At 39.0% G+C, this 12,312-nt stretch overlaps 1 protein-coding gene across 1 annotated transcript in view; it reads left to right on the top strand.

The window, feature by feature from the left end:
* Positions 1-4,193: 4,193 nt before the first annotated feature.
* Positions 4,194-12,312, top strand: part of LOC131466731 (VPS10 domain-containing receptor SorCS1) — a 194,779-nt gene continuing 186,660 nt past the window's right edge. The window contains exon 1 of the mRNA XM_058640166.1: positions 4,194-4,805. Coding sequence (XP_058496149.1) covers positions 4,194-4,805 — 612 coding nt within the window. The remainder of the gene's footprint in view (positions 4,806-12,312) is intronic.

Below are 12,312 nucleotides of genomic sequence, written 5' to 3' on the forward strand. Positions count from 1 at the left end.
CAATAATTCTTACATTATTACTGAGGACATAAAAGTAATTAATCATTATTGCATAAGAATTAGTAATCCTTTCTACATGAATACTTAAAAACCTAAGTCATTAATACATTATTGCATAATAATGCATAATGGCAGCGTGCTCCGATGTATGGCACAAATACACTTGCTGTTAGAGCCATTTCTGCATCACTGCACAGCACTGATTACTACATTGTTACAACTGTGTAAACTTTTGGAACTGTATCGTAATCAGTGATGATGCAGCAACTGACAATAGACGTAGTTCACTGCTACTGTAGGTGTCACACACACACACACACACACACACACACACAGTGTAAACAATAGAGGGAGAACCCATGTGGTCAAGTGAGCAGTGCTGGGCTACAAACACCACACAGATGGGTCATTATGAGTGTTTCTACACACTTGTTCAGACACACAATACACAGGAGCGGAAACAGAAAAACCTTTTTGCTGGTATTTTAACACTAATTCCACTGTATACACCTTTACACTTCGATCCTAATTTGTTGTTGCCTGTCGATGTTTTTGGACTTGTAATGTGAATCAGCCATAAGGCACAATCTGCCCATTCTATTCCCTCATGGCTGCATCCCCTGCTGTGAACTAGAAAGCAGCCAGCTGCTGTAGTAGTCTGTGGCCATTTATCCATCCCTTTGTGCTGCTGAGAGCTCATCAGCAATCACCACATCCTCTGGTCATTACACTCGCAGAGTTGCAGGGCCAATATCAAAGAGATTCACTTCCAGATATGTTGTTTTTCACACTTGTTATCAGAAGAGACAACATTAAATGATTTCACTTTGAAATAAGTCTATTATGTACATATTTCACATGCAGGCTGCTGTGTCCCATTGTAGGTGATCCTTCAGCTCACCCTCAGCGGGTTTGGTGATGCAACCAATTCTCCTGGATCACCTGCTGCAAAAGATGTCACACAACCCAGGAAGCGTTTTCTGGCAGGAAACACCGCTGTAGACGTATATACAACACATGTTCATACAAGACAACACATAAACCAGGCACTATATAAGACAACTTGTCTCTTCTCTGACTGTTTTCATCATAAAAGTGAAACAGTTGGAGACAGGGGAGCAGAACATTTTACTGGATCCCCACAGATCCAGGGAGACGGTGGATCATGAATCACATTGAAACGTGCTCACAGCGAGCAGAAGAAGACGGAGTGATGGAAACAAACACATGCAACAGATTTTGTGGTTAACTTTTGGTAAATCATGGGCTCAGACTTTAGTTATCAAGAGCTAATCTGTACAGCAACGTTAACACAGCATTACACTGCCCATTGCTAATGCTAAAGTTGTGCTTACGCACTTATTAACCTTCCAGTGACAACAACACTGTCTTTAGACCCCAAAGTTGAATGTTTGTCACAAAGTCAGATTGGGTTTGTTGATTAATTTCGGATTGAATTTGTGAAATTTGGAAATATGTCACATTTCAAAGTTCACTTGGCTCATTTTTATGAACAAGAAGAAAAGAAAAACGCCCTTTTTACAGTTTTTACTCTGCACAGTTGTTGCTTTTTATTACTACTAAAAATGTGATATGAAATGAATCATAACGGACTCACCAACACACAAGAACACAAAGAAAACCCCCCCCACACACACCCCAGGATGTCCATATAAGGAGTTCCCACGGTAAATGACCTCACAACCTGCGAGATCTGTGCCACATGAGCACTATCGGTTTAAGTAATTAGGAAATGGTGACGATGATGATGATGAAAAACAAAGCATTGCGTTGTTCATGGAATAGTTTGCCGGGTAAAATCTACACTCGATATAGATATTTTAAGAACAATTTCAAAAATGTTTGCTTTTCAAAGCCCTCTCCTGGACCAAAATCATCAGAGCAGCACACAGGAGTGATTGATCCATCATCAAGTCTGTGTGTTATTACTTTTATGTGTTTGAAATCTTTGTTTGGATAATGTGACACAAACATACCAACACAGGCAGCTCCAGGAGAGCTTTACAAACTTCACTTTCTTTCTTTCTAATGCAAATGAAAAGCAGTGGACATTTTTATTTTATTTATATTGTAGCCTTAATCAAGCCTCTGTGTCTCAAGCTGCTTCTCAACTCCTCATCCAACAGCAGTAAAACACGCCGTGTGACAGTGATTAAACACATTAGGTGGACATGATAATCGTTATGTTACTCACTGCCACCTCCAAGTAACAGTTTGTGTCTCATGCATCAGTATGCAATTGTTGACATGAATATGGAAAAACAACAACAAAAAAAGGTTAAATGTTAATCCTGTACAGAATGTGCAAATGTAACATTTCTCACCGTTTGCAGAAATGTAAAATAGAGACATGGCATCATCATATCATCCTGCAGAGACGTGACATCAGCTGTGACGTGAATGCAGATGAGGATGTGTTCAAATCTCATGTTCCCACGCAGGCTGATGAATTCTTTATTGCTCTTTAATAAGTTATAGAATCTGCTTTTTCCTGACTCTGCACTAAATAGGAAACCTATACAGGACTGAAAGAGGTGAATGTAAATAGGTTCACGATGGCCAGAGTATTTTAATAATCCAATTAATCCAATATGGATTTTTCTTTGACCGATGCCAATACTGATTTTTTTTTTCTTTATAAAAGCTTATTCATTACAAATGAGAAACAAAGTCACTTAAATTAACATTTATTGATCCAAAAATGGTCAGTCTCAGTGGTTTCCAAAGACTGGGGCGGGACCCACACATGGGTCACAGGAGATTTTATTTGGGTCCCCAAACAAATTAGCAAAATTTTTCCAACCTTTTATTTGAGTTTTCAACAGAATACAAAAAATGTACATTTCAATTCTTTTTGGAAATCATTTTCTTATCAAAATGATATAAAGCCGTTACAAATGTACAAATGTAGTAAACTCTTCACAGCGTTCTGAACAGATTTGCTCTCGTGATTTGAGTCGTGACCGTTTGTTGAAAAAAACACTGGGTTACTGTTCCATCCTATAATAAATTGACAGCTTTGCTCTGTAACGTCACACTTACATCATACATAAGATAAATACTGTCTTTTACTGTGTCTTCGCACCGGTGGAATGCACTATAAATATGGAGTCATATATGGTCATTCCTATTAAATGGTTCACAGAATCGGCACTTTTACATTACATTATTACATTACATGTCATTTAGCAGACGCTTTTATCCAAAGCGACTTACAATAAGTTTTTATTTTATTTGCATATCGTTATAATCATTTATAATTATCCCAGATAGTCTAGTGTTTGTTTCTAGTGTCTAGAGTTTTTGTTTTTATTGATAAAGAAGAACAATATCTGTTACACATATGTTCACTAATGTTTAGTTATGTTTACTTACAATTTGCCACATTTCTGTCCTGGAGGAAAATTTAAGGATAATCTAAATATACAAGCTGGCAAAATGTGTAAAATAAGTCCGGTTTTTTGTTATTTTAATATGGACTAAATATTGAAATAAATACTCGTGAACACATACTAATATTTATATTGTAATATATTTTATTTACTGACTGATTTCATCATTTTGTGTTTAATGATTTAGTAATACAGTGCTGGCGCTTATTTATTCCCACTTCACACACATTAAAACACACCAACATGCTTAATATTGTGAACAACTAAAGTGAAACCGTGCGTGGACAGCGCAGCAGGAATAGTTGTGGCACGAGGAGAAATAAAAAAAAAAACACAGCAGAATTAAATTAAATAATGTTTTTTTCCGTAAGTCCGTATCACGCTTATATTATGAGCAACAATATGGTGTAAATGGAGGAAAAAGAGTCGCAACATTATCCTCCATCCATCTCTCAGTCTGCAGCTCCTCCCCTCATCATGCGCGCGGAGCTTCATTTGATCAAATCCTTCAACTTGGACCACTTATGCTCAGCTGCACTTTTTTACAACACTGCATTTGGGCAACGCCACAACTTGCGCAGCAGTTACTCTTCCACAGCCCAGCGACAATTAAGATCCAGGACAAGCAGAGGGAGACGAGGACTGAAAACTAAAAAACAACAAGGCTTTCTTCTTGTTGTTGCCTCCGCAGCATCCTTTCCTTCTCCGCCGCCAGCGATGAAGACGCGCGTCACATTTTGCCCAAAGTGGCACCGCGCGCTTTCGGTTTGGCTCTTCACGATGTTCTGTGTTTTCCACGCAGCCAAAGCTGAGATAACTTGCAGGTCGTGTCAGCCTGGAAATGCGTGGCGGACACAGGAATTACTGCTGAAATTTGACACGAGTGGATCCTCGGCAGGACAGAAGGGAGGAGAAGTTTTCAGCTGCGGTGACGGGGCAGGGAGAGCCGGGGCTGCAGGTGGCGAGGGTCGGCGGCTGCGCTGCGCGGGTGGGTCCCGTGATGCTGCACCTTCTGCTGCCGCTGCCGCTGCTGCTCCAGATGAGGCGGAATACACGAAGGAGTCTTGGATGGAAGGGAATACGCGCAGTAAGCCGCGCGCTAAAGGTGACATCAGTGAAAGCGTGTTAACAAAGGAAAAAGTTTCATGCAGCAGTCACAGATGTGACACCAGATACAAAAGGCGCACCAGGAGGAGCAGTGGAGCCCGCAGTCCGAAGCCGGGAGAGGGCGCAGGCTCCGCGGCTGAACGCAGAGTGACGCGCTCTGAAGTGCGCTCATGGAGCGGAGCTCCGAGGCAGGAGGAGCTAAAAGTCAACAGTTCCACGTTCGCTTTGACCGGGGATTCGTCTCACAACCAGGCTATGGTGCACTGGTCCGGCCAGAACAGCAGTGTGAGTCATTGATTATGTCCACTTTAATATTAGTATTATACGATATTATATATAGCGTATGTGCTAACACACACCGGACACATGGACACCACACAGGGGGGGAGAGTTGCGCATACACGCGGGGTCCTTCATGACAACCACAGATGTGTGTGTGTGTGTGTGCGCACAATCTACCACTTGTTTCATTTAATTAATTCTGAGTAGGGGCGTTTCAAGGGGCATGCAGAGGGTTCACGTGGGCCCCAAGATTGAACTGTTCTGTTTGACTCTTCATATCATATCTTCCATCAGTCTGGAAGAAGAGTCACAGAAATAATATCGGTAATAATTCACTTTTCCTTTTTTCTCTCTTTTTACTCTATTTGGTTGCATTATAAAATAATACATTTCTATCTTAATTGGTTTATGAATTTGCAAAGAAAAAGTCACATTGCTAAGTAATTGTTTTATATTTTAATGGGCAATAACAATGGCATCCATTAATCAATAGCATTATTAATTATTTTATTAAACAATAATAATAATGATGATAATAATAATAATAATAATAATAATAATAATAATGATAGAGAGATTGTTTGGAAACAATATGAGCAATAAAATAGGGATATACAAAACATAACATGGTTTAGTATGTAAAAATAAATCACAGTTTAATTTTCCTACATATCAAAAACAAAGGTTAAATATAGAATGTATACATTATTATAATAAGAAATATGTTATTTTATTATTGTTTTTAAAACTCAGACATAAATGTTGGCCACAGTATCCTGCCCTGAAGCAAATATATAATTCAATTTAAGATAAATTACTTTGTTTTTAGGGCCGCACTCTTCTCTGTTTCCAAAGTCACATTAGCTCAGTTAAATGCTGATTGTGTGTATTGTGTGTGTATTTAGCCAAAAAGTCTCAGTTTCTATTTAAATAAAGGTGATTTAAGATGAAACACTGAGATTATCTCAGATACATTTAATACATATGCAATGTGTGGTTGGATGAGTTTTAGATTTGTTGGATTTGTCTTCAGTCTTCATGTCTAGCTGAAGTGTTTCTGACCTTAACTGCTGCAGGTGAAGCAATTTCAGCTCTCCACCGCCCTTTCTGTGAAGCCATAATGCCCACAATGCATCCGCTAACTTTGGATCTGAATAGCCCTCTCTCTCTCTCTCTCTCTCACTCCCCCTTTCTCCCTCTCTCTTACTCATGGTGTTTGTGTTGAGTTCAACAGGAGAGTGAATCACTGATGAGCAGCAGTCACGGCAGTTTGGCTCTTTCACTCACGCCACACAAGACGTTTAATGTCTTTTAATGACTTTTAAAATGTGACAAATTGAAAAAGGTGTTTCAAAAATAACAACATGCTTCCATGTTACTCGAGGAAAGAACACATTTGCAAAATAGTGTAATTTTGAAAGGATTTTTCATCCTTTTTTTTTACTGTAATGGACAGGCATCGCAAAATAAACCCTGGATAGAAATCTTTGTGCATTGCATTCCTTTCATGACACAATCTGTATTTGTTTGTTCTAACTGTCTCTGAATAACAGCTTAATATACAAAAACATGTATTGTTTGAACATGTAATCGAATGGTAGAATTTACTGGAACACACAAACACACACGTTCAGTTCTATGACGCGTCGTTCATTTGTCAGAATAATGAGAATAAACACAGACACAGTGTTCCCGTTTGCACATGCACGCATTTTTCCACTATCCCTCCCTCGTAGTGTTTCGGCGTTATTGCTCGATGCAGCTGTCCAGATGATGATGATGATGATGATGTCAAATGTGTCCTTCACCTGAGTTGAGCTCTGATGAACACTTTGTGAAAGAGAAATACGTTTGTTGTCCGTGTGAGTTTGGGATTGCAGGAGTGGGGATTTGTTTCCCTTTAATTGTTGCAGAACTCACTGGAAGTGAAAAACCCTGCAAAGCATACGCTCAACAACTGTAGTGATGCTTTAGCAGTAAGTCATTCATCCAAATTTGCATAATTTAAAAAAAATGGCTAAGAAAGAATTGTATTAAAAAGAACAGAATTCTCTGCTCTGTAATGCTGCGGACATGTCCACTGAAGGCTAAAGTATCAATTACACAGTCCTCTTGGACGTCTTTTAAACCTGCTGTTGTGTTTTATTGGGGGGACGTTTGAGGGGACGTTTATCAGGACGTTGGTAATACTGCTGGTCTGGAATCATGCTCTTTCCATAAATGCTGTTATCAGATATACTGTAGATATACAGTATATAGTCTGTCAAGTTCTGCTTTATATCGCTCAATCTCTGTGGATTTAAAATGCATGAGTGGACTCTTAAAGCTTAAAACCGGCACTGGTGCCATTCATTTTTCAGAAGCTTTGCCAGAACAACATGGCACTGTGAGCAAAGTCAGTCACATGACGTCCAGAGCTCTGTCTTATAGCTTTGGTCATAACTTCTCACAGCAGCACACTGTGCACTTTTATCAACAAATACTAGCTTTATCTCATTAGCATGTAACAAATCTGAAATACACTTTCACCTGCGTATGTCACAGTAATCCAGCAAACCTGAATAAAAACGCCTTCACTGTGCACAAGCTAAAGGTTTGGGAATGAAGACTGCTAACAACATGCTACATGCTAACAACACAAGCTGTAGACCCCATTTTTGGTGAAAAGTAGACATCACCACAGTGATCTCTGTGCCACAACACAAGTGAAAACAAAGAATCAAGACACCACAGTTGCACGAGTACAGTTACATGAAAAACTGCTTGGTGTCCAATGTGAACACCCATACTGCGACTCCATAGTTTACAGTCTTTTCACAAATTTTCCCTAAACTTTCAAGGTTTTGAAGCAAATCTCTGACTTTACATTTTCCTTGCTTCAGTAGACATGGCCACAGTGGTGTAGTGTCATCTACTGTAGTGAGTGCTTAAGTTCAGCCTTCACAAAAAAGCTACTCGCTCAACACAGCATGGGTTGCCAGGCCAGCAGCACAATTGCCTACATAAACAGAGGACATGTGATCATAACTACCTTTCTAATGAAAATGATTAATATGTCCAACTTTTATTCACGAAAACAAATCCTGGTGCTTTTAGTGGGTATATTCCATGGCACATAAATGACTAAACCACTGGTCTGCCATTATTTGTATGCAAGACATGGGCCGTTTCTCAATACTCAAGTAAGCAAGTATGTACTTGCGTACTTGGGAAGTATATACTTGAGAAGTACGCTGGGAGTATATACTTGCCAAGTACGGGAGTACACAAGTATGTGGTTGTTTCTCAATACTCAAGTATGCAAGTATGTATGTATTGTTCTGCTGTTTGAATGGTGGCTGGTGCCAAGTGCTGCAGCCTCATTACCGCCACCTACAGTGTTGATAAATGAACATATGAAATACTTTTAATAAATGCATATATATGTTGTTATTATTTTTACATTTTAAATATTTAACTTCATTTATTAATTTATTTCTATTAAAATATACAATAAAATAATAAAATGTGGAAAATAGATATATTACAGCATTGTAGAGTAGTATATATATATATATATATATATATATATGTATGTATGTATGACATATACAGTATGTACGTGTACAAATATATACTACTCTACATACTATACTATACATATCTAATATTTACATATTATATTTAAATACAGATACAATGACCGTGCGACTTTAATATAAATCTAAAATTCAAAGTTAAAATAAATAAAACATTAACAATATACAAACCTTCAAACTTTCAGGTCAAAACGTTTCCATTAAAAACAAAATAACACGTCAACAACAAATCTATGGATCACACCGAGCATCTAATGACAGCGACGTCTGAGCCAGCGGATCATTTCATCAGGACAGGCCGAGGTAACGCTGCTCTGTGCCGGGCACAGTGAGCGCCGAACGTCCGCAGAGGCGGAGCTGATCACCTCCGACAAACGTCGCTGCCAAACTATAAATACGTCATATCTTCATACACAAACCACATGTTTGAATTCTAAATGACTCATTTCTCGCCTCAAATGATGTTAAAACTTTGTTCCGGGACACAGAAAAATATTTATTTCAGATTTATATTTCTATTAATTGCTGCTATGCTCCGCCGAAATGTATTCTGGGATACATGGCCATCGCAAGTACTCTTAAGTCACCTCCGATGCATACTTGGTAAAAATGGGCGGAGCGAGAACATTTCCGGGTTTGAGAACCGTCCTCGCTGTTCGCTTACTTGAGAATTGGAACAGCACTTGGACTGAGGCTGATGACGTTTTCACAAGTACGGGAGTACGCAAGTACGCTCAAGTACGCACAAGTATGGATATTGAGAAACGGCCATGATCTCGAAGGTTGAATCGAGGATTTAACCACACCCCCAGTGTGACGTCACGTTAGCTCCTCCCGCTAACCTGAAGCTGCTTTTTACACTTAGTTTCCAATTGACTGATTGTTGTGACATTCATACAGTTGTGACACCAGGCCTCTGTGTGTTACTTTGCAAATTAATGATGGACATTCTATCAGTCATGACACCATGTAGACAATCGAAATGGGAATTAAAAAATAAAATGATTGACATAAAACCAATGATCCTAGAATAAATTAGACAAGTCTAAAAATGTCAGACCCATCTGCCGTAAAAAACATTGACAATCAAATCGTGACCTGAAAATCAAATCGGGAGAATCAGGACAACCCTCCTGTACGTACTTTTTCCGTCTTCGAGGAATAACGAAACGTCCTGTTTTTAAAAGCCATAAATTTGAAGAAGCCACCAAAGCGTCTCTATGTTTGTGAAACACTTTGTTAATAAAAAGTAAATCATCATCAGGACCAGAGGAGTGTCTATGAAACACCGTTAAAATCTCCAGCTAATGATGATGAAGTGTTGTTAGTGCTCTGGTGTCCCAAGTAATTGTGTAATTAAAACTGGGTTATATGACTTTTATAAATTCATTATTTCCTTTTCAAACACAGGAACGTCTGCACCTTGTCCACGGAACACAGCCATGTTTGCTCGCTGTAAAGCTCTCGCTGCTTTTTAAAAATGCCAGCTTTGATTCTTGTGTCGGACATCGCGCTCATGACTCATCAGTGGCGACACTCTCTGACCAATCAGTGGCCAGCAGCCTGTTGACTTCGCATTTTAGGTTAAATTGCTTCTTGTCCAGTGTCAACACAAATCCTGTAACTCCATAGTTTTCAAAGTTTTGAAGCATTTTGCCTGCTTATGCTTTTTGTCTTATGCTGAATGTGAGCATGAAACGAGCAGCAAGTGAGGGTGAAATACTCTATATTCTTGTTTTAAACTTTAATTAACACTGAAAGGAGAAGCTTAACCAAAACAAACTCTTGCGAAACTGCTGCTGCTGCTTCTTCTGAAATGTGATTAGCAAGGAATGAGAATTGAAGACAATGGGGAAAAAAATAAATGAACTGAGTTTGTCCACAGTCTGTGAGTGACTGTGTTACATCTGCCCCACTCAGGTCCATCTGTAACAAGCATGTGTCCTGTGCTGTGGATGTGATGAACGACTGTAGCTCATGACCTAAAGTGTCCACTTACACCCACAAAACAAAACAGAGGCTCATTCCTATTGATCAGCCCTGTTTCATTTTGCATAGGAAAAACATTTTTGTTCAACTAACAAGGAAAACTTGTCGCTAGTTATCCACACATTTGATTTAGCAGAGATTTTTTATGTTTTAAACTCCTCCTCCCATTTATCCGGGCTTGGGACCGACACTTGGAGTACACTGATGCCACGGCTTGGGTCAATTTAGTGTGTCCAATTAACCCTGGGGAGCAATGGGTATTGGGGACCTTGCTCTGGGGGACCCCAGCTCTTTTGTTTTAAGCCAAGTTCCCCCGGAGCTCCCACAAGGTCATGAGCTTGTTTAACTGTGATATAATGTGTCCGTATTCTCTCAGCTGACACCCACAACCTATGTGAGTCATGTGAGAATAGAGGATCCTGCGTTAAATATTAAATATGTATCATTGTTGCTATAAGTGGGGAACAGTCTTAGCTGCTGTATAAATAAGCACATGCATAAACAACATGGCATGGAGCTAAAGTGACAGAGGGTGCAGATAAGGGCTGTGCTAATATTGAACCTTTAGGGCATTTTACAAAGCTTGTCTTTCAAATCGTCGCACAGAGCTGGAAGCCTGAATGTCAGTTTGGATTTGAGGTTATAATTAGGAGTCATGAAGCCTTGTAGGATGACATGCGTCATGGGTAAAAATATACCCATGTGGCATTCAGTACTCAGTTTGTTAAGCTGACTGTAGATTTTATTAAAATTAAAAAGCTGTCACAATGAATTCATCGTGCTGAATCCTTTAATGATTTAAGAAAGCTGTCCACCTGACAAACGGCTGTGAGGTGGACAGCTTAATGACTTCGTGACTATTTGTTACACGTCGGCAAAATTGTTTGTTATGTTTTTTTTGTGAGTTATGTTTAGTTAAGTTGTCATTTCCTGTTTTATTTTGGTGAGTGTTTAGGGTTTCCTGTTGGTCTGCACTTTGTCTACCTTGTCCTTGTCTTGTCTGATTACCTTGAGTGTTTGCACCTGGTGTCATTCCCTGATTGTCAGCACCTGGTGCCCTTTCCCCTTCTTCAGTCACTCATTTCCCTTTGTTCTTTGTCAGTGCGTTTTTCCTCTCCATGTTCATCGTTACGATCCAAGTTGATCTAGTTTACGTTTTCTGGTTATAGGTTTGTTTTTTCACCTTTTGTCTTGTTTTTGGAACAGAGTTTTTGCTCTTGCCTTCGGCTCTCTCTTTTCTTCATGTTTTTGAGAGAGCAGTAAAGCCTCATTTTTGATTTCACGTATCTGACTCATTCTCGTGCATATTGGATCCAAGCTCTGTGATACGAACTCTGACACTATTGTGCCACCAGGGGGAGCTGGCATCGTTCAGTCATTCCAGTGAGTTTAAAACATGTTTCGACACTAATCATAATAAAATGTAACCGATATATCGCAAACTTAGCCATCTGGTTTTTCACAACCTTAGTAACAGGTATTTTTAATGTGTCAGTGATTTTTTGACATTAGGTAATTTGTTGCGAGAGTCCTTTTTACAAATGTAAAAAGTAACTGCTGTACTTCTTTCTTACCAAAATGGACCGTAATGAAATTGTGATTGGTTGTGTGGTAGAGACATTTTAAGAGTTCAAAGCAGATTTTGAATTATTTTTGGGTAAGGGTTAGGGCTAATATGCTGCTTTTATCAACTTCCTTTTAATGAAACACTTACAGAGCAGAACTGAATACGAAATCAACCACAAAGGCAGTTACACTCAAATAAGATTAAAATCTATATAATAAAGTGCTTGCTCATGGAAATAAAGCAAAGTAAAATCTATTCACACAAGTTTTCACGCACAGCTGTTGGGGAGCCTCATGTGACAGCATTTTTTTATTGTAGTAAGCACATTATTATGTATATATTATTATGCACTGATAAATGCAAAGTCAAGAACAAT

This window comes from Solea solea, chromosome 10, assembly GCF_958295425.1.
Source record: "Solea solea chromosome 10, fSolSol10.1, whole genome shotgun sequence".
Classification (NCBI taxonomy): domain Eukaryota; kingdom Metazoa; phylum Chordata; class Actinopteri; order Pleuronectiformes; family Soleidae; genus Solea; species Solea solea.